The 23,563-nt window shown below is 41.8% G+C and overlaps 2 protein-coding genes and 1 pseudogene across 2 annotated transcripts in view; all 3 read right to left on the bottom strand.

The window, feature by feature from the left end:
- Positions 1-496, bottom strand: part of Pabir1 (PP2A Aalpha (PPP2R1A) and B55A (PPP2R2A) interacting phosphatase regulator 1) — a 2,506-nt gene extending 2,010 nt beyond the window's left edge. The window contains exon 1 of the mRNA XM_052762419.1: positions 1-496. This exon is cut by the window's left edge and continues 2,010 nt beyond it. Coding sequence (XP_052618379.1) covers positions 1-495 — 495 coding nt within the window. The 5' untranslated portion in view covers position 496.
- The window catches only part of Pip5k1b (phosphatidylinositol-4-phosphate 5-kinase type 1 beta), a 277,351-nt gene that overhangs the window by 197,022 nt on the left and 56,766 nt on the right, over positions 1-23,563 (bottom strand). The window lies entirely within an intron of this gene.
- LOC128125247 (dynein light chain Tctex-type 3-like) lies at positions 18,456-18,786 on the bottom strand (annotated as a pseudogene).

Here is a 23,563-nt window from a genome sequence, read left to right as displayed (position 1 = left end):
ACTCAGGCTGAAACTTTCCTCCCAGGAGTGGCTTATCTGCATTGCGGTCTGCACCTCGCGCTCGTGGACCGTCTCTCGGTTGATCAGGTCCATGCCCTCCTCCTGTTTGATCTGGTGCAAGCGGCTGCTGTGCATGCGGACCGGCGAGGCCGGGAGCAGCAGGCCGTGGCGGCTGGGGAACGTCGTGCTGTTCCGCCTGGCGCTGGGCGCCTCGGCCTGGAAAACCGGCGAGGAGTCGCTGAGGCCGTGGATCAGGGGGGCGCTGTTAGACCTCCGGAGGCCCCCACCGCCCGGGCCACCGCCCTCCGCCGGGCTCGCGCCCGTGCCCGCGGGCAGCTCCAGGTCCAGCTCCATCTTCTCCTGAGCCATGTCTCGGCAGGGGAGGCGGGGGCGGTGCTCAGTCAGGGCCCTGAGACTCCCATTCCCCGCGGCCCAAGGCCGCCGCCGCCGCCGCCGCCTTCGAGAATCTGTCAGCAGGCTCGCGCCTCTGCGCATGCGCGCCCCGCCGCGCAGGCGCCCTGACACGCCCGTCCTCGCGGCGCCAGCTTAAGGCGTCATGGCTGCGGCGCAGCGGCGGGGGAAGGGCGAGCCGTGGTTGGTGGCCGCGTCCGTTCGTTCCTTCCGCAAATAGTCGCTGGGCGCGGGCTCGCGGGAAGGCAGGTTATTAAGGCCGCGGCACTCAGAAGTCTGTTTGTGAAGCAAGTGTGAGCTCAGAAAGACGGGCCCTTGGCGATGTGGGGCTTTATGATGGAGCATGGCCTAGGCTGGGTGGCCTTCCAGAGGGAAGGGGCACAGGCTTCCGAGATCTAAAGGAGGCAACAGCGGCGCGTTGTAAAACTGTCCGGGAAGCGGGAAGCCCCTGCTACCCAGCTAGGTGGCAGACGGGAACCAGAAGTGTTAGCCTGGTGGTGGACAAGAGCAAGTTCTGGTCTTTCTTGATAACAATGAAAACTCCCAGGCGTTCTCAAGGAACGGTACGGGAGAAGGGTACGGGAGCAGCTGGGAGCAGCCGAACTGTCCTCCGGCTGCGGTCTGGAGAATAAGACCAATCTAATCTAAGGGTGATTAGAACCTACAGGGAAGAGGCCGGCGAGGACGGTCATTTACACTAAGGCAGAGTCTTGCGAGGGGCGAGGGAGAGAATAGCAAACTTAAGGCTGATGGGAGGAAGACGCTTGCTGACTTTTTTAGCTGTCCTGTTTCTGCCGCTAATGGTCACTCAGTATGGAGGATTGAATGAAAGGAAAAATAGACACATAAAGAATAACAGTTTTGAGCTTATGTAATTAATACAGAACTTTGTATCTCATTAAAAGCGGGTTTGTATTTGTTCATTTATTCAGTCAAGTCTCGTAGCCCAGCATACCTACTTACTGTGTACCAGAAGACATTGAGTTTTCTACTGGGTGGGATTGGAATGACAAAATAGGAGACTTTGGGTGGCAAACTTTTTGCGGGGGTGGGGAGTAAAAGTAGGACGGTGTGGTAGAGCACTACTGAGGAAAGTTTAGGGGCAATTAGGCAGAGTTAAGTTGTAAATGACAAGTCATGTGGACTGCTGGGGGTTGAGTGTTCCAACTAACGCTAAGGGCCAAGGCATCCACTGGTCTGGGGAGGAACTGGGGGCGGGCGGGGAGGGGGGCGGGGGAGAAGCATGATGGGAACAGTGACCTGAGAGGGCAAAGGACTGAGTAGCTCATGGGAGCTACTGAGGAGTGTTAGGCAGGGGACCAATAGGTTTGACCTTTATTTGTATAGTATTATTGAGATGGAGTCTCACTCTGTTTTTGCTCAGGCTAATCTCAAACTCCTGAGCTCCAGTGATCTATCTCAGCCCCCAAGGAAGTAGGACTCAGGGCAGACTGCATCACACTAAGCTTGGTTTATGCTTTAAACACTAGTCTGCCTACATAGAAAATGAGCTGAAAGAGTAAGAGGCAAGAGTAGCAGCCAAAAGGTAGATTAGAGAGCTGCTGCCGAGAGCACAGTACTGTACTAGGTTGTAGCAGGAGTGATGGGAAGAAGTGGGTGGACTCGGTACGATCTGGGGTTCCATCACTAAGACTGGCCAATAGATTAAATTTAGGTGTTCAAAGAAATGGGTAATTTAGATGGTAATATCCAATAGATAGGAAAGGAACATTGGGGCGGAGGTTGAGTTTAGTTTTGGTAGGGTTGGGGTGACTTTTAGATACAAATGTGGCCACTTTGATAGTAATTTTTTTCAGAAAATTAGTAAGATACAGAGATCCATGACATTCAGCACTGCACGGCTATTTAAGTCTCCTGTTTTATTTGAAGTGTCTACTAAATACAGGTCCTGAAGATCAAATAATGGTAAATAATTCCTATCTGTTATAGAACTTATTTACATGATGCCATAACCCATTAAATCCTCACAACAGCCTCATGGGGTAGGTGTTATTATTGACCCCAATTTTCAGGGAAAACCAGATGTTAAGTAAAATCCTCAGAGAACCCAGCCTCTGTGGGTATAAGCCCTTAGCATGCTCACTGCTGCCTCTATCTGCAATGATGTTTCAGGACTCAAAGAAATCATTTGCATTTTAGTGGCAGTGTAAAGGCATGTATGAGACAGGATTTGAAGGACGGGTAGGATTTTAATGGATGACACTTTATATAGAAGGAGCAGATGACTACAGCATAGTGAGCTTGACTATGATAAAGTAAGTATCTGGAGAAGAATAATGGGGAAAAGATGGAGTCAGAGAATGGAGATGTGAGTGCCTGGTAGAAGTATCTATATTTAACATGCCAGGCAGTAGGGTGCTGCTCAGATTCTGACAAGAAGAATGACATAATGAGAGCCATGCTTTAGGATCTGCCAGATGTTTCAAAGATGAAGTGAAGGCAAAAAACGGCAGGTGGAGCAAACCAGTGTTTTTCAGTGTCTATTGCTCCAGTCACTTCAGCACTCCAAAGTCCCACTTTCTCCTTATTGCAGTTTTATAAATTAGATACTGATCCGTAAGTTGTATGTTATAAATTAGTTATTGATATTGTTAGAAAGGGCCGGCTGTAAAAAAAATAAATAAATAAAATAAAACAAACCAAAAAGGCCCAATTGCCAGTAATGTGTAAGAACAAAGGCCTGAACCAATATAAATCAAAGTCTCAATATAAAAACTGATATGCTGCTGCTTGATGAATTTCACATGGACTGTGGAAGAATTTGATGATTAACTCTGAGACAGAAGGATGCTCTAAAAGCTCGGAATAGCAGGAGATGTATATGGGAGATCCTTTTGTACTCAGAAGATGAAGAGGGAGGAGTCAAAAGTGACCAAGGTTCACGTGTGTCAGTTGTGGACGGCTGCAAAGAATAGTACATTAACTTAAAACAGCAGAGAGAGAAACATGTTCATAAAAATAGGTAATGATCCGGGCGGTGGTGGCGCACGCCTTTAATCCCAGCACTCTTGGGAGGCAGAGCCAGGCGGATCTCTCTGAGTTCGAGGCCAGCCTGGGCTACCAAGTGAGTTCTAGGAGAGTCGCAAAGCTACACAGAGAAACCCTGTCTCGAAAAACCAAAAAAAAAAAAAAAAAAAAATAGGTAATGAAAGACTCTTGTCATAGAATTTATTTTAAAATATCTGTAGGAGATTACTAATTATTGGTAATAAGCCAGTCATTGTTTACACATGTCTGATGTCCAGGTATTAATGTTATTATTAAAGTGCAGTTATTGTGATAATTCCACAAAATAAAACATTTATGCCATTTGTTTTTTGCCTGAACATACCAGTTAGAGGTCTCAAAGGTCTCAACTTGTTTTCATTTCATGCCTTTACAGTCCACTTTACCCAATTTTCAAGATAATAATTTTTGAAAATTTGACTCATTACTGTGGGATGTCTTTCTGTAAGCTGTTAATATGTATTGCTCTGATTGGTTGATAAATGAAGCTATTTGGCCAATAAGTTTAGGCGGTACATTCCAACTGGAGAGGGAGGAAGAAGAAAGGAAGAGGGAAAGAGATGCCAGTTGCCACCAAAGGAACAACAACATGCCAGCAGACCAGAAAACATGGTGAAACATAGATTAAGAATTATGGCCGGGCGGTGGTGGTGCACGCCTTTAATCCCAGCACTTGGGAGGCAGAGGCAGGCGGATCTTTGTGAGTTCGAGGCCAGCCTGGTCTAAAGAGCGAGATCCAGGAAAGGCGCAAAGCTGCACAGAGAAACCCTGTCTCGAAAAACCTAAAAAAAAAAAAGAATTATGGGTTAATTTAAGTGTAAGCTAGTCAGTAATAAGCCTGAGCTAATGGCCAAGCAGTTATAATTAATATAAGCTTCTGAGTGATTACTTTATAAGCGGCTACAGGACCAAGGGGACCGGGTGGGACAGGAGAAAACTTGTGGCTACAGACTCATTGCTTTTTTACTCAGAATGCTTGGATTTTGTATATTCTCTTGAAAAAGGATAAGGCCATTCCAATGGCCCATGGCTTCTCTGATGACTCTGCTCTCCTGCTGACCACTCCTCTAAACTTCCAACCCCAGAGACCTCCTTGCCCAGCAGCCCATCTAGATGCTTCCCTAACCCTCTTAGTAACCTTCTCTAGTGGACATCCACACTGCTCAGGTCCTTCCCACCATTACACAAGTGCCGCTGGCTGTTCTCTCTAGTGTTCTCAAAAGAAAAAAAAAAAGCACTAGGACTTCCTGTATGCTGCCTGCATTTCCAGGCCTCTTGCCCTGTTCTATTTCCTTTGGGAGTATCACATGATCTCGCTGTCTCTACTTCCATCTTGCTGTAATCTCTATTCCTATGTGTATGTTTTCCTGCCTCTTCCCCATCTAAAAGTATAAGTTCTTTATAAGCAAAACCAGATTTGTTCTGGGCTGTATGCCCACTATCAAGAGCATGGCCTGCCACAAACTTTCAGTGTTTCTTGAGTCCTTGTGTGAATGGATGATAAGGAATGAATGAAATGAATGAATGAAATAATGTAAGTCTGTCCAAAAGGGAAGTGAAGACTGTTATTTGGAAATCTAGCCTAACAGGCTTTTCTAGATTGATCCTGGGCACCTCTTTGAGAGTTCCTTTTCTAATACCGGGAATGCTATTCTTAGTTATACTGCCCTCCAGCCTACACAGGTAAGTTACTTGAATGAACCATTATGTAACCTCATAAACTGGAACCCTGTGGTTCCATCTCTTTCAACCTTCTGCTAACACACGCTTGACAGAATTAAAATGCTCAGTGCTGAAGATTCTAAGCAGAGTTTAATATATTGAGTTATTGCTTCCTCTCAAAGCAATCAAGAACAAATTAGAGAAAATCGAAGTCATAAAATGCAATTCAAACTGTTGCAAATGAATTGTGAGAGAGGAAGGATCCGAGGGACCAAGCCCCAGTCAAATAGCACTTCTGGTTCCACTCTATGAATGAAATATTATGTGTGTACAATTGAAATTCATACTCACTTGTACACCATAAAACTAGACATCTCTTCAGTAAACTTTATTGTGATTAGTATTGGATTTTTAAAAATGAATGAATGGTTTCTTTTTCATTTTTGTGGCATTTTTCACTGGCAAGCCTTTGGGCTCCTGACAAGGCAAATTTCTGTCTCTCAGTCTATACCAAATAAATGGGAAGTGTAAATACATAATGTTTCTGAGTGTAAGCTGAGATAGGTAGCACATATCTCAACAGCCCACATTCACTGGCCTCACTCGGCAAAAGAAAACTACTCGGAAAACACAGGAGCTTCGGACTGTCTACTGGTACATCAACTTAGGAAAAGCTGTCAGTATCAAAAAAGAATATGTGTGCTAAGAAGCCATCCCACCCTTTTATATACTGAAAATCCAAGGGAGATGAATGCTGAGTTCTACTAAAAGACATAAGAATATTCCTGACTTACTATTTGTAATAATCCCAAGTAAAAAACCACCCAGATACCCACAAATGAATGAATACATAACTTACACAATGCCATTCTTTACTCAAAAAAGTGTTTGAAAGCTGGGTGGTGGTGGCACACACCTTTGATCCCAGCACTCGGGAGGCAGAGGCCGATCTCTGTGAGTTCCAAGTCAGCCTGGTCTATAGAGTGAGTTCCAGAACAGGCTCCAAAGCTACACAGAGGAACCCTGTCTCAAAAAAAACAAAACAAAACAAAACAAAACAAAAAAACAAAAAAAAAGTGTTTGAATCACAGCATAATCCTGGGTGGAAGAATTCAAACATAGTATATATATTCTATGATTATATTCCTTTGTTTTGTTTTGAAACAGGGTCTTTTTAAGACTAGGAAATCTTGGCTAGTCTGGAACTCACTATGTGGACCATGATAGCCTCAAACTCACAGAGATCTGACCAACTGCCCCTGCCTCCTAAAGTGCCACCACACCCTCTATGGTTATATTCTTACGGTGTTCAAAATAACCCAAACTGTTCAAAATAGTGGCTGTACTGTTTTGTTCTGATCAAGAGGAGCACAGAGATGCCCCATACTCTGATCTGTGTGTTCACGACAAGGTGTGCATATGTGTAGTAAACATGTATCAAATATAAATACTTAAAATGTATATGCTTCATTATGTATGGAATTGGATTTCAAAATGTTCATATGTCAAGAAACACAAGGACCTGGAATGTAAACAGAGGAGGAAAGAACAGAACAGGAATAGGAACACACTTCAGGGGGAAGGAAGATCCTTTGTGCAAACATTAACCTCTGTTCTAACTCTAAACTGGAATGTTGAGTTTCCATCCCAATGACACGGTATGGGTGAAAGATCAGCTTTCTGTCCTTGATAGCAGGCAGCAAGCAAACAAACACACCCTGAAGCTACCTACCTTTACCTGAGGCCTCAAGCACCAGACTCCAGTGGTCTCCCAAAGCACTGAAAATTGGCTGGGATCATGTATACATTGCCAAAAGAGCTATGAGTGGGCAGTGGCCCTGCTCCCACAGTGCTTCAAGCTGGCCACCTCTGAGAAAGCAGGAAGAAAAGAAGGCCAGCTCACTATCTTTTACTGTCTCCACGGCAAGCTTCGTGTATTGTGCTCAGCCCGGGGTGGCTTTGTTGCCTTGGTGGTACAATCCAAATGGAGTGATTGAACTAGCGTTCAAAGAGCTCAGAGGGGACTGTTAAAGCACAGCTGAGCAATGGATAGAGGTGTAATGTCACAAGTCTAGCTACCAAAAATTTATGATGAAAGAGAACTGTTAGTCTCACAAATTTACCGGCCACTCCACTCTATATTATTGAGAGGTACTATGGTGGGTACCTTCAAGGGATCAACTCTTACCCACCAACTAAAAGGTTGTAATGACAATAAGAAATTTACCAAGGGGATATAGATCTTCAGACCCTTTTCAACTTTCATTTTTTTTTTTTTTTTTTTTTTTGGTTTTTCGAGACAGGGTTTCTCTGTGTAGCTTTGTGCCTTTGCCTTTCCTGGGACTCACTTGGTAGTCCAGGCTGGCCTCGAACTCACAGAGATCCGCCTGCCTCTGCCTCCCGAGTGCTAGGATTAAAGGCGTGCACCACCACCGCCCGGCTCAACTTTCATTTTTAATACTGCCTAAAAGCTCTCACACCATTGCATGGAGCTATATTCATGTAGAAAAAGTATAAGGCTAGAAAGGGTAGAGGCTTACACTCAGTCCATGCCTTCAGCCAGGTTCATGAAAACAGATATGAACGGAAGTTACTTTCTACGTTTTCTCAGAAATATAAGGCAGAATATCAGGCAAGAAATTAAGTTAAACATCTCAAATAACTTTTTAATCCTTACTCATTGTTCCTTTGTATATTTTAGATAGAATAGAAAATGGGGTTGGAACATCTCATTCTCATGTATTTCGACACTATAAGCATCCATCTTTTGGTACCTTCTATTTGGCATTGAACTTCTCCTAAGTCATAATTCAAGATTAATAGTAATCAATATTATTTTCTATAAGCATATGCTTCTTTCTTTCTGTGTACTATCTTCCCCTTGCAAGATTCAATGCATTTGTCAAGAAGGGGAAAAACACATGATCACTTTCAAGCCATGTATAAAATAAAAAAGAACTGATAGATTTTATATAATGCATAAAAATTAATAAAATGAAAATGGTCAAAAGTCTGAGAATCTATTTGCATGTATATACTTGGGCCTTCCAGATCATGGGTGTTCTGTGAAGTGGAGACGCATTTGAAGGTGGAGTCCAAGGAAGGAGGTTTTATGTCATTGGGGATTGTACCCTTGAAGGGGCTGTGAAACATCAATCTCTTGTTCCATGAACACGATTCTGCCATGTGCTCCCACTACCACACACTGCCTCCAAATATAAGGCCAAATGATTGTGGACTGGAGCCTTCAAAACTGTAAGCCCAAATGAGCTTTTCCTCTTTTTAAGTTGATTGCCTCAGGTCTTTTGTTATAGTAATGAAAAGCTGATTAACACATAGGTATTTAGAAATTTTCTATATAATCTCCATAAATTAGCACTCAGCAGGACTATAATCAACAAAAGCACCAAACCTGAAATCAGATTTTTATACTTTCATCAATGTGGCCTTGCATAAATCAGGCAACTTCTTTAGGCTTTGGTTTCCTTGTTTGTGAAATGGGGACACAGATCCTTTGTTGTAAGGATCAAATAATAGGGTGTCAATAATAGGCTGGCAGACAGTAAAGCCCCACACAAACAGGTTTCTTTTTGTTGACATATTCTATGCCTTGATCACAGGGTGATCCTTGCTCTAGTCTTTCACGACCCAGAGGGCTTCCCCTGTTTTCTCACTCTCAGGCTGATCTGTGGAAAAAGAGAAAGTCTCACTTCATCTTCTTCCCCCAGACTGCAGCAATTTTAAAGCCAGGCCTTTTCTGTGACTTGGTAGGTATGAATCAAAGGATTCACATAACAATCAGGCAGAGGGTTCCTGAAAAGGAAAAGTGGGCAAAAGCGTGCTTTTATGATCCTTGCTCTGAATCTGTGTGTCAGAGGAAAGATGGGTGGGTGGCACCAGGCTGAGGCTGTCCATCACTCGGAATGTGGCTGGATCATGAATACTGTTCTCCACAGCCAGCCATTCGTTAATCCCCTGCAGCAATACAACCTTCCCTGGTTGCGCTGAACTTTTCAATTGGGACTAATCCCAGAGGCTTATTCTTATTTATTCATTTAAAACCCTGCTTTGAATTATTGCAGTCAGGTCACTGTCCTTCTCAGCAGACAACACATTGCACAGGGATACACACATCTGGCTGTGCCTGACAAACCAGCTGAACTCAGTCTTTCATTTAAAAAGAAATATAATATCTATTCAAGAGGAAGAAACTGGAGACCCCAGTGTCAACATTCAATGTTACTTGAGGCATGTCTTTGCCTCCAAGTAGCTGAAACCAATAGATAGCTTCTGAGGAAAAGGGAAATGTTCTAAAGAACTCTGAAGTGAATGTCCCAACCTAAAGCTTCCTAAGCAACATTTTTTAGGGATTCTTTTGGCTGAGAGGATGACACAGCCATGAGTTTCCTAGCCTCCAAGACACGTGAAGTTAGTAAGGTTTTATTTCTGAGAAAGAGGGGAGCTTGTGGTTTGTGGTTGCCTTTGTATAAGCTGTATTCTGAGCTAAACACAACACCAAATGCAATAGAAAGCAGGAAGGGCTAGATCCTCTGAAGCCTTCTGTCTCATACAAACTGTTAAACTGAATCCAACTGGAATTCAGTCAGTAGGGCTTTTAAACCCGATTTGTTAGCAGGAAATGGAGTTTTATGACCCACGGAGTTCAGTCACCTAAATTTCCCACTTATTAGGAAATGGTAAGGATTTTTCTTCTTGCCTCTCCTTTCAATTCTTTTTATAAATTACATTTTATTTTGTGTGCGGGTACATGTGTATCATATTGTGAAGTGGAAGTCAGAGCCACTTTGAAGGAATTGTTTCTCTCCTTCCACCCTGTGACTCTCGAGGTCAAACTTAGGCCTTTAGGCTTGGCGGCAGGCAGGCACCTTTACCCACAGAGTCGTCTCACTGGCCCTGCACTCTTCTTTAGAAAAGTTCTGCCCTTAACATGAAGCCACTTTTCACTACACAGTGCTACTGTCACTGTGAGTGTAGAGTGATGGCTTATACATAGCGAGGACATCTGTCCCAGGTATCTTTTAAGTATTTTGGGAGCATTGCTCAATCCTTTGATAATCATTGCAAGGATCTTTATCTTCTTGTACAAATGCAGGAAATGAGACTTATAGGGGTTCACTAAGTCATCTCAGCTGAGTAAGTAGCTAAGCGTTGAACACTAACTCATAAATACCGAGATTCTTTAAATTGGCTGTTTTCCTGGATCTCAAATTAAAAAAAAAATGAGGGGCTTGATGTATCCAACTCTAGGCTGAAGATGGATGCCCCCAACATTGCAGAGGAACATTGGATGACTGTCCAGGCAGCCAGCTGTTTCTATCATTTCTATAGTTTTGGAAGTTGTTTGCACTGCACTTCCTGTTTACTCAGTTAATATTATATCCTTCTTGGGTCTCTGATGGAGTTGAAGATGAGATAGTGTGGAATATTTCTTTATACTGTGTGAATATATGTCACTGTGGTTGGTTTAATAAAGAAACTGACTGGCCAATACCTGAACAGGATAAGGTTAAGTGCGAGAACCAGACTAAGGACACTGGAAAGAAGGACAGAGTCAGAGGGTCACCAGCCACACACAGAGGAAACAGAAGGTGCAAGATGAAAGAGAGGTAATGCCATGTGGCAAAATTTTATTAATATAAATGGGTTACTTTAAATTGCAAGAGCTAGTTAATAATAAGCCTCAGCTATCAGCCAAGCATTTATAAGCTATTAATTAAATTAAAACTCATTAATTAATAAGTTTCCATGTGGTTATTTGGGAGCGACTGCTGAGACACAGAGAAACTCAGCCTACAAATGGTGCCCAAATGTCCAGCAACATAAATCCACATAAACCCTGAGAATGCTTAAAAAAGAGGGAGAGGTTCCAAACACAAAAACAGAGTCAAATGTGGATTCTTGGTAACCACCTTTTCTCAGGCAGGTCGATACTAACAACAAACAGAGGCACAGCTCCTTTAAAAGTTGGATTCCTTGGTTCAGTGTTAGCCGATACCTCTGCCATGAAGCTAAGCTCGCAGGGACCGGGGGTGGGGTGGGGTGGGAGGTTGGGGGGGCAACTGACAATGCCATATGCTAAACAGAACCATGCTGGCTACTAATATAGCAATTTAAGATTCATCTCATGCGATCAAAAAACAATACAGATACTCAGTAAAGACAGATCCAGATTGGAAAAAAAAAAACAAAAACCTCTAAATGGGTTACAGTGTGTTTAAAAATATACATAGGCTTGAGAGAGAAAAGAAAAAAGGAATAAAGAATCATTAAAAAAGGCTTAGTTTTAAAATAATAAAGTCCTTAAAAGGGAATAAAGTAATATAAAAGAAAAAAGTCACATAAAGATGAAAAATGCACAGAGAGTCTGGATCCGGTATGTTATTGTGTTGCCTTTAATTTTTTTTTTGGCTGCTGAAAAACACTGTATTATGAAAGCTGCTAGATTAAACCAACCTATATATTTTAAAAAATATCGTGACTTCAAAATGGAAGTCAAAAAGTGTGTTGCTTTGGGGGAAAGATTATGCTTTTATTTCATAAATGGACAGGAAATGAGAGGCTGTGGATTCATTCCAGGTTAAAGATGATCAGGTTTGATCAAAGAAGACCCCCTGAAAATCCTGACTGGAGACATAAAGAAATAAACTTTTCTTGGGTTTTTTGTTTGTTTGATTGTTTTTTGAGACAGGGCTTCTCTGTGTAGCTTTGGAGCCTATCCTGGATCTCACTCTGTAGCCCAGGCTGGCCTTGAACTCACAGAGATCTGCCTGCCTCTGCCTCCTGAGTGCTGGGATTAAAGGCGTGCACCACCACTGCCTGGCAAGAAATAAACTTAAAATACTTAAAAATAAAATAAAATACTTAAAACACATAACATATATTTTACTTGTTCAGACATAAAACAAAAAAAAATCTTTAACTGACTTGTGTACACCACATATTCTATATTTGCAATATATGTTACCTTTAAAAGTTTATGTATTTTCAAAACAAGGGGACCAAATACCAATAAAAATGGATGGCCCAGGTGATCCAGTATCTCATAATGCCTCTGTTACAGTCTCCTCAGGATTCTGCATCCAAAACAGCTTCAAGGCTGCTGGCTGAGATGATCCAGTCCCACAACTACTCCAGCCAAGACCTAGCAATTATCCTGATTTTTCTCAAGTTTCCCCCCAAAGATGCCAGTGTCCACAAACAACTGGAAGTAGTCTAGAGAATGATACCCACCTTTTCAAAAAATGGGTTATGAATGTTTATTATCATTTAAGGGGGGTTGGGTACAAATTGTTATTGGTTCATAAGAAAAAAAAGCTAAACAAAGGAGTTAAATTCAAAGATCTCTTTTTAAAGGAAAAAAGGGGGGATATAATATAAAAATGATGAAATAAGAGGGTAGATTACTGATTCTGCTTTAATCCAAAAAATAACTATTAATCTCAAAATATTTTACACTGGTATGGATTTTGGTTTATTGATATAAATTTAAAGTTAATTTTGTTATACTATATGTATGTTTCTACTTGTTTAGGGTATTGTGTTTATGCAGCTCATTTAAAATGTAATATATGATTAAGAAATACAAATTAGTAGTCATATATAATAATCAAGCTTATAGTGATGTTAGGTATGTTTTCAAGATCATAAATAGATATATTTAGATAGATAGATGGTTTTCAAACATTTCAAAGACCTACAGAATATGGCACTTAAAATGTTTTAGTAATATAAGGATTTTCTTGACAATGAGACACATCTGCTCCTGGCAGCACCAGTTTACTTCAAAGAAGATGAAGAACATCAAAGAATCTCCATATGGAATTTACTTTCTTTATGGCAAAAGCTAGCCATTTGGGCAAAGAAACTGCTCTTGCTTCAATTGCTTCCAGTATACTGTCCAAACTGGACCAGCAGGACACAAAAGAAAGTGACTGCCAAACTTTGCCAAAACAAGGTAGGACTGTTCTTCAAAATTTCCTGCTTCTCAGAAATGTCTTTCAGATTACTAGGCCTATAGTCCAAAGTTGAATGCCCCAACATTACAGAAGATCTTTGGGTGACTGTCCAGGCAGCCAGATGTCCTGTCATTAGGTAACATTACACCCTTCTGAGGTCTTTGATGGAGTTAAAGATTAAATAATTAGACTTCAAGTTTTCCTTAGTTATGATAAAAAGGATAATTAGATACAAAACATTAGACTCACAAAGATAAGATAAATAGTATTTTCTCTATATTTGCCAAATACAAATGGATTGCATGTTGTAACTAATTTTTACTTAATTGTTTTTGTTGTATATAATTTTACTATGTTAAAGTTGAAATCTTCCTTTTAAATTAAACAAAAAAGGAGAAATATAGAATATTTGTACACTGTGAAAAGGTATTTCTGCGATTGGTGTAATAAAAAGCTGAACAGCCAATAGCTAGGCAGGAGGTATAGGCAAGACTTCTGGTCATAGAGAGGAGAAGTAGGAGATGAATTGAGGCATGTGAGATGCTATGGAGATGTGAAAAGGGTCAGACACACATAATGAGAGAGAGGTAAAAGCCATGTGGTAGACTATAGATTAATAAAAAACATGGGTTAATTTAAGATATAAGAACGAGTAGGACAAGCCTAAACTAAGGCTGAGCTTTTATAATTAATAAGTCTCTGTGTCATTATTTGTGAGCTGACAGCCCAAAGAAAAATCTGACGACATCCAACAAACCTTTTCATCAGAAGAAGACAGGGAATTTATGTAATTGTATGAGCCAAGAGATATTAACGAGGTCACAAAATTAAGAAATTAACATTCCCTATTCTTCCCACAGCAGTCATAAAGACCCCTGCAAAGGAGTACAAACTAGAATTCCCCTGTCCAACTGCTTGTCAGCGAGTAAATCCGTGTTCAGAGGGAGCAAATGATTTCTTCAAAGTCAAAAGGGCATCTGTTGCAGAGTGAGGATGTTTTCTATCCTTCAGGATTGCTCCCTGGTGTTCCCTCGATTCTTCTCCCTTTAAGCACACACTCCTGCAGAGTTTGCTAAGGTGATATGCCGACGGCACTCAAATCTGTATCCTTAGAGAGGGCTCACCGATCTCTGGACCACACCACTATCTCCCAGACATTCCTACTGAGCTCTCCATAGCCTCTTCACGCGTCCCTTGACAATGAGTGGACTCACACCTTCCTACCCCAAAACTACTATTCCTCCTGAAAACAAATTGTGTGAGAGTTTCTCCAGACAACTAAGTCAAAACATATCCCTTGCTTCTCTTTCATTCTCATCTTGACTCCCCCAGGTCAGCCCTCAGCAAGGTGCAGGAAGACCGCCTGCCTGTACACATTCTCACTGAGGAAGGTCGGCTACCATGAGGGTGGAGACTTTGTCAACATCACAGTAGCCCTGGACACTGGATGCAACAGTGAGACTTTTTTTTTTTTTTTTTAAAGGTGGAGCAAAAGGAAAGGCTCCTGTGGGTTCATTCAGAAGCAAGGGGAGGCTTGTGACCACTTTTCAGGGAGAGGCAGAAATAGAGAGAAATACTGTGTACATCCCATTAGTGCCACTTGTCACATACAAAGGACAGAAGTCTCTTCTCAAATGTGGCAGAAATGCTGAAGGAATAAGGGCTGTGATTTGGCTTTGGGTAGAGGCTGGAGACCGGGGACAGCTGATGACTGTGAGGTCAGAGAGGATGGGGGGCAGCACAGGGTAGAGGTGGGGGTAGAGACTAGAAGGAACAGTGGAATGGGTTACATTTGAGGCACTCTGCCAAATCCAAATGGAGAAGACCTTTTTGTTTTTTAAATTCCTTATGGGTGCCAGGTAGGCACCTTTTCCTATTTTCTTGCGGACCCATAGGAAAACAAACAATATAGAATATCACATGGAGTGTGATAAGGGGCAAGGCTTCCTTCGGCTTGCTCTTGCCTGAGAAGTGACTGGTGGTGACAGAGATATGGATGAGACAAAGTTGAGATCACTGGAATAAAGTCACCTAGAATGGACGGGCCTGGAATTGAGGGCACATGTAACTGGTTGTAAATATTTGTTCGAAGCCTATTACGCAGCCTTTGGTTTTACATTCTCCAAGTCTAGGAAGGATTTATTTCCCCTCTCTTTCTTGAATTGTAACTCATAATATTTTCAGAGTGCTCATTGTGTTTCACCCACTCCCTCGTTGCCAACATCAACATCTCCCTTTCTTTGGCAAAAGTGAAGGGAAAAGGCAATTAGTGCCACTGCTTCTACAACATCTTCTAGACCTGGCTGTAAGCTGGAGAGGGACACAGCAGATGTGGCCGTAAAAACCTGCCCTAAGTCTGCACACTTAAATCGATTTTAGAAAATGTAAAACCTAAAGGCCCACTTAATCTGAACAATGTGTCAAAGGACAGAAGAGTTCCCCAGGCTAAAAATCTCCACACACGAAGAATCCAGAAGCAGAGCGAACACATTGAGGATGGTGAAGACAAGGCCTAGTTTTCCCAGAGGTCATCGTCATCTTTTTTTTTTTTTCAATGAGACAGACAGGATCTGATCATTTAGCCTAAGCTGGCCTCAAACTTGTGAACTTGTGATCTTTCTGCCTTCCATGTCCCAGGATTACAGGTGTGCACCTCGACACATGTAATCTTATTTTAACCATAAAGTAACATTTCAATTCAAAATCACAAAGGCTAAACAATTCGTAATTTGCAAATAGTTTTCATATATTTTAACTCAAGTATCCAAAATGGAAAATTCTATTTATTTTTATTTAACCAAATTTTAAATTTTGGTGTGCACGTGTGCACATGCATGCAGGTGCATGTGCATGTGTGTGCATGAGTGGAAGCCAGAGGAAGGACATTGGATGTCCTACACTGTCATTCTCTGACTTACCCCAGTAAGACAGTCTCCCATTGAACCTGGAGCTATCCCCTCCCTGCTCCCAGTTGGGTTGGCCAGCAAGCCCCAGGGACCCTGAGCCTCTTGTCTCTTCCTGCCCCCTGTAGACCCTACTTCCAGTACCAGTGTATACAGTGATGTCAGGGTGCTGGGGAATTGAACTCAGGTCCTCAAGCTTGAGCAGTAAGAGCTCTTGCCCACAGAGCCATCTCCCCAACTCCTTATTTTACCAAATTTTAATGTATTCAGGAATGCATATCAGATTATTTTGTTATCATAAGTGATTCTATTTCTTTAAGTTAATTTTATTGACACATTTATAATCAGTAAACAGATTTTTCCTAAGAAAACAATTTGCTGGGTTTTTATCAAATATGTAGTCATGTAACTATGTCCATAAGCGGTTACTGAATTTTAGAGAAGTATTCCAGGTCCCTTTTAAGATGATCATACAGATTTTTCTACTTTAGTCCACTTAATATGCAGAAAGCCTTCTCTGCTATCAAGCCAAGCTCCTCTCTTGTGATTGAATCAACCTTGTCATGTTATTTATTTAGATTCTATTTGATGGCACGTTGTCGAAAGGTTTTCCATCAATATTCACAAAAAAGACTGATTAGCAGTGCCCATGTCTACACACACCATCCTTGTCAATTTCTGGTATCAGAATCACTTTGCCATATTAACAACACTCGAATGTCATTCTCAGTATGGTCAGAAAAAGGTGAAATGAAATTGCATGCCTGGTGCTTCAAATCTGGCTAAGAACCCATGGTCAGGGAGCTCATAGGCCCAAGAGTCAGACTACCACTTTTTTTTTCCTAAGTGGACACAGCGTCAAACTGCCCTATAGATGCGGATCTTTGTACCCACGGATAAGTACAGCTCCAGTCCTCAGCAAAGAAGTGTGTGTGTGTGTGTGTGTGTGTGTGTGTGTGTGTGTGTGTGTGTGTGTGTGTATGTGTGTGTGTGTGTGTGTGTGTGTGTGTGTGTGTGTGTGTGTGTGTGTGTACAGACAGTGGTGAACACAAAAACTCACAGCTGGTCAAAGGGCAGAGAGAATAAGTGTCTTTGGAGTGCTCAGTCACAAGCAGGACATCTGTATCACATGCCTATCTCCCAGGGCCTAGGGACAACTGAGGAAGGGGGGGAGAATGAGTGTCAGAGACAGAGGTGGTGGTGGTGGGGGACTGGAGTCCAACAGTGTCTTCTGGAGATGATAGGACCGCTGCCCCCAAGAACTCACACCAGCTGTGGCTGCCTTCACATGACCTGTACAAGACCAATTAACATTCCAACGTGGAACAGATAGGGGCTCAGAGCCTCTACCCCTCACTGAGGAACTATTGACAACTGATGGCTTCTGAGATAGGAGGAGCTGGGGTTTTTAAGGGTGTGGCCCCTGGTAAGTCAACTAAGCTCCAGTGGGCAGCTCCACACCTGTGCATTTACAGGTAGCACAAACTGGACAGGGTGGGTTATTTAAAGGGGGGGGGGTGACATGCAGAGTTGGGAGGGGCCAGGGAGGGGGAGTGGACCTGGAAGGAGTCAGAGGCTAGAGTGGATGGTGAATATGATCAAAATACTGTATGACTGTATGAAATTCTCACAAGTATTAATACAACATTATATTGAAAAAGGTGAAATAGTCATATATATCACTGATTTTTGCAGGAAAGTTCTAGTAGTCTATTCCCCATGTCTCAAAGACCTCTTCTATAAGCAGTAACACTGCTTTCCTTAATATCAACATTGGAGGTGCTCATTAAATCATCTGGGTTTCACTTTTTGAGTTCAGAAATTACGTTTTGATAACTGTTTCATTTCCTTCATGGCCACTGATTAGTTGCCTCTCTCTTCAGGAGTCACTTTGGTAAAGTAAACGTTTCTGGAAACAGTGACCACCAGCCATCCCCAAGGTGATTCACAAGGCAACTCCCAGTGTCTTTGGTTACTTTTCTTCTTCCTGAAGGCCGGGAAGCTGGGCCTCCCTCGAGCATGCTGGGCATGTGCTCACTCACTGAGTGACATCCCTGACCTACTTCTCCTTTTATTCAGAATGAATGTTTGAGGATAGCATACAGAGTAATGAGCTTCATCATGGCTTCTTCCCATGCATGTGCCAAGATACTTTGTTCTCAACGTCTCCCTACCCCGCTCCCGCCCCTGGTTCCCCTGCTTCATTCTGGTTCACTTCTCTTCTTTTCCTGGTTAGTCCTTCCTTCTGCATTTTTTAATCTCCTCCTATCACAAATTTTCTATTCTTGTTCAATTTTACTCTCTGAATGAGATAATCTGCCAACTTTTGCTTACAATATTCAGTATTTCAGTTGATAGCTTTGAAGCATGCTCATGCTTGTTATCTAGCCCCTTAATAAGTAACTATTACTCTGATAGGAAAGAATACACTCACAAACTCTTAAGTTAATGGCTCTAGCCCAACATATTTAGTTGGTTACAGGACAATCGAGATTGCAAAAATATTAGTGATTCGGTTCATGGTATGGTTCTCCCATCTTACAGTACAGGTTCCATCAGATTTAGTATCCCCAAAACATCAGCTGGCCGTGTGAAACCCAGATGCACTCCCCTGGACCACTGCAAGATCCCAGTGTATTTATAAGCTTTTCCCCAAGTGTGCTGCAGATTGTCCATCATGTCTGGGGTCCACTGGTTGTTTTGACTAGTCCTCACCTCCTGCAACTCTATCAACACCCTTTGACTGTATTACGTTCTTCATCAGCATTGAAGCTGATCTTACTACAGGGCCGGTGGTACCCTTCCATGGTGGCTTTGGCTGTGAGATATTTGTTAATTATACAAAAATTTAAAAACACACAGGAGGTAACAGATGAAAATTACCAGTAATCTCATCGTTCAGAAATAACTGCCTGTGGTATTGTCACAGAAACACTCTGGGTGTTCATCTATCTCTATGCCTGTCTGTTTTTATACATCCAATGCTCACTAACTTGCCATTTCCATATTATCTATTGTGAACACCTTTTGTATATCAACAGAGATTTATACCTTCAATTTCAATGTGTGTGAAGTATGACTATATCATGGACTTCTTATAACATTGTATAGTAGATACCCACAAGTCTCACTGCTCCTCTTACTCACCTGAGACTACAAAAACATATTTTGTTATCATTATTATATCATATGTTTTCTGCACAGCCTCATTTTATACAGCTACAAGACATCCAATAGATAAAAGAACCACACTTTAATTATGTATTAATGAAAACTTACAGTATTCCCAGCATTTGATATAATGACCCTTAATAACCCGATTCTTTTCTCAAACTAAATTCCTTAGTTCAGAACATCTAGATCAGAGATAAGCACTCTGCAGCTTGGTGAAAGTCCTTGAGAAAGCCCATAGCAGTGACATCCCAAAGAAGACATGGGAGTGCTTGCTGTGGGATGTCTTTCTGTACGCTGTGAATATGTGTTGCTCTGATTGGTTGATAAACAAAGCTGCATTGGCCTATGGCAGGGCAGGATGGAGCCAGGTGGGAAAGTCCAAGGGAGAGAATGAAAGGAGAAAGGAGAGGCAGGAGAGAAGATAGCCTGCTGCCCAAGGAACAACATGCCAGCAGACCGGTAAAGCCACGGAAGACGTGGCAAAACATAGATTAATAGAAATGGGTTAATTTAAGATATAACAGCTAGCTAGCAAGAAGCTTGAGCCATAGGCTATCCAGTTCATAATTAATATAAGCCTCTGTGTATTTACTTGGGTCTGAGCAGCTGTGGGACCTGGAGGGACACAGGAAAACTTCCAGCTACAAGCGCTCACTGAGCTTGCTTCAACCTTGGTCCTCCCATTCTTCTGAGAGTTAATGATAAAAAGCACTGGTTTTGTTTTTTTTTAGCTTATTCCTTTATTGTGCATTTTCAAACATTACTATTTTTCTGATGTGTTCACTGTTCCTTCTCAGTACGTCAGCAAATCTCTTTATAGGCTTGCTTATTATCTATCTACATACAAGACAGCCCAAATAAATTACATCTGTTTCTTACAATCTTAGGTCCTATTTTACTGCAGAATTATATAAAAAGAGTGTCTTGTGCCTTTAAAGACAGCTCTGGTCCCATTGCTTAGAGTTTTACATTATATTTATTCCAACTCAGATAAGGGAAGATAACAATTTTTCTTCATGTGGCACCAATAATGATACAGATTGAGTATGTTTTGTTACAGCACAGATTTGAGTATAGCATAGTCACACTTACAGCTCCTCATTACAGTGTAAGCATTTGATCAACACTTCATTATAACATAGTCTCATCTCCAGCTGCTCCAGGGAATGGACCATTACGTGATGCCAACGATAAGCTCTGCTTCATCACAATGCCAGCATCTGTACTGCTAGAAGTATTACAAACTAGGGTAGCTTTGCTCAGAGCTTGCATTTTAAAACATGCCTTTTGTTATGAACAATTGTGACTGATTTCCTTCAGAGCAACACATGGTGAATACTCACTTTTTCATTTAAAAAAAAAAAAAGAAACAGTTAAGAACACATGACCTGCAAGTGAATTCAAGATAATGAGCAGTGACTGTAACATTCCATTAAAGCATTTTTGGTTGAAATGCTTAAAAACAATTCCCAGAATGCATATCTCAAAGACAGTGTGTTAGCATGGGATTTTTCTTCACTTTTAAAAAGTTTAGTTTTATTTAAAAATGCATGTGTCATATTTTAAATCTTCAGCATTTTAATAAAAATTACTAAAGAAATCCTAATGGTTACACTTGAAAGCATAAAATCAAACTTCCTGGCTATTTTCATGTTTATAGTTCACAGACACGACTAGGACCACAGGATAGAGAAGAGAACAAAAGATTCAACTTTATCAACAGCAACTAGACTAAAGTCTTCGGATCTGCCAACACTATTACTTTTTGTTTTAATAAACTATTGCTGAATTCATCTATCTTTATAACCATTGGTGTAGAACATACAAGTAACATTCTGGTCTGAATGGTAATCACAAACCAGTGATGGAAATGTTTATATTCCTAAAGCTAAAGGAAAGATACCCCAGTTCAGGAGGCCTACAGTCTAGTGCCTTGAAAAGCTGTTTATTACTATTATATAAATACAGCAGCTTCACAAGACAAGGCTTTGTCTCCCAACACGGTCATTAAACTACAGGTCCCTAAACAATCATGTAAAACTATAGTATAAAAAATAGTAATTAGAACAACCACTTAGGGCCTAGCATGTTGGTGCACATCCTTAAACCCAGCACTAAGGAGGCAGAGGTGAGCAGATCCCCTCCCCCATCCCTGTCTCTCAAATTTGAGGCTGGGTCCACAATTCCTGAGTGCACAATGCTTTTGCATGCACCTGTTTCTCTGCCTAGACTGCTAGATTGGCCAAGGAAACCATCCACTTTGTTTCTTGTCTCTCTATCCGTTTCTCCCTCTCCCACCTGCCCTCCTTACTCTCCCTCCCATCCCCCCTCTCTCCCCATAGTGAGTTTCAGGCTAGCCAGGTCACATAGTGAGACCCTGTCTCAAAAGCAAAACTGAACAAAAATCAGCTTAGTGTAAGCTGATACTTGAAAATGAAAAGGTGTCTTGCATAATTAATAGACGCGCATATTCACCCACAGTGGTGGGCTTACCTAACTTATTCCAAGAAACATGCCACAAATTAGATTCCAAAGTCGATGGACAAAAGAATGCTATGGAGACCATTTCTTATTGAGATGAAAATAAACCTTAAAATGTCTCCAAGAACAGCCAGCACCTTAAAGAGAATGACAAGAAACTAGGAAGCCACACCACGCCCTGCACGCTGAAGCAAGGGATGAAACAAAGATAATGCTTACAAACAAGTACCTGGACATTGGAAAGGCAAAAAAGGGAACATATGCAAAAGAGACAGTGAAAAAAGGCAGAGCGCCTGCCCCAGTATTCCCAAACAAAGCCAGACTTGAGGTAAACAGTGTCCGGCTGACACAGAGTAGAGGAGCAGCCATGAGCCAGGGAGGTAGCAACACCTGATTAGATCAGCCCTCCAACACTTCACCTGCATTCGCTCCCCGAATCCCTCCCTAAGAAGCTACCAAATGTTACACACAGGCTCAAGGTTTACCAGTGCATGGGAAGAAATCATACCGGTTTGGCGTAATCATTATAGCTGATGGTTCCATTTTGAGCGTAAATGAATTAAAAATGGCATTTGTCTTCCTCAGTCTCTGATGATTCTGTGGGAACAGATTCACCAGGGTCTCATTAACTTAGCACGACTGATGACATAGAGTTTATAAGTCTACAAAGCTTCAATATGTATCTAAAAAAACAAGCAAAGAAAAAACCCAAACAAACAAAACCTTTAACAACACTATTGTGTCAACACTGCATGGGCAGTGCAGACTTTGTCTATTTTTTTTAACCTTGCCTAATACGATTGTGATCACCCCTATCAACAATACCTGCTAACATGTACTGCCTGTTCTTATGTTAGGCCCTGTCTGAAACATTTTACATATGATAGCTCATCTGAAACTTCCAACAACTGTTTTTACTAATGGAGAATCAGGGAACAGAAAGGTTCAATGTTCTGTGTGTCCCCCACCCCCCATGGCCATATGAATCTCACACTTGGGTCACAATGGCACACAGTGAGCCCTCTGCTGCTCTGGGCTCCACATCCATGAACTCAGCTAATTACAAATGAAAAACATTTTTAAAAAGGGGGGCGGGGGGACTGGACCCACACCGAACAGTTTCAACCTCTTCTCTTCTTACTGTTTTCCAAACAATGTAGCACAATAACTATCTTCACAGCTGTTGAAGTTTCAGAAGCTCAAGCCAGGCCCAGTGTCTCTCTCTCTCTTCCTGCTGCCTGTTGATCCAGATGTAGAACTCTCTGTTCCTGCTCCAGCACCATGTCTGCCTGCATGCAGTCATGCTTCCCACCATGACGATAATAGACTAAACCTCTGAAACTGTAAGCCTGCCCCAGTGAAATGTTTTCCTTATCAAGAGTTGCTGTGACCCTGGTGTCTCTTCACAACAATAGAAACCCCCAACTAAGACAACAGCATTTCCACTGAACTGGAGATGGTTTCAAACATACAGGAGGATATAAGTGATTTACACACAGAAACTGTGCTATTTTATGTTCAGGTCCTTGACTATCTACTACTTTTGGTATCCTCTAGAGATTCTGGAGACAATCCCCAAAGATACAATTTGAGGTTGTGTCCACAATTCTTGCAGTGCACGATGCTTTTGCATGCACCTCTGTTTCTCTGCCTAGACTGCTAGATTGGCCAAGGAAACTATTCACTTTGTTTCTTGTTAGCTATCACTTGTTGATCTTTCAAGAACTGGTTCAGGCAGGACTTACCCTCGCTAAGAACCTTTTCCAGTACCCAGGAGAGCCTAGGAAAAGTCAGGTACTCCTTCTGTGTCCCTGTCACCACACATGTCTAGTCACATGAGACACAAGAATTATGAATTGGTGTGTTAGTCTGTTCCTTCCTGAACTGCAGGCCTTCTCCTGCAGCTGCTAGGCCTCCAGGGTAAGGCTT

The sequence above is a fragment of the Peromyscus californicus genome, unplaced genomic scaffold (genome assembly GCF_007827085.1).
Source record: "Peromyscus californicus insignis strain IS unplaced genomic scaffold, ASM782708v3 Scaffold_4__1_contigs__length_199733344, whole genome shotgun sequence".
Taxonomy (NCBI): domain Eukaryota; kingdom Metazoa; phylum Chordata; class Mammalia; order Rodentia; family Cricetidae; genus Peromyscus; species Peromyscus californicus.
This window is presented reverse-complemented; position numbering and strand designations above follow the sequence as displayed.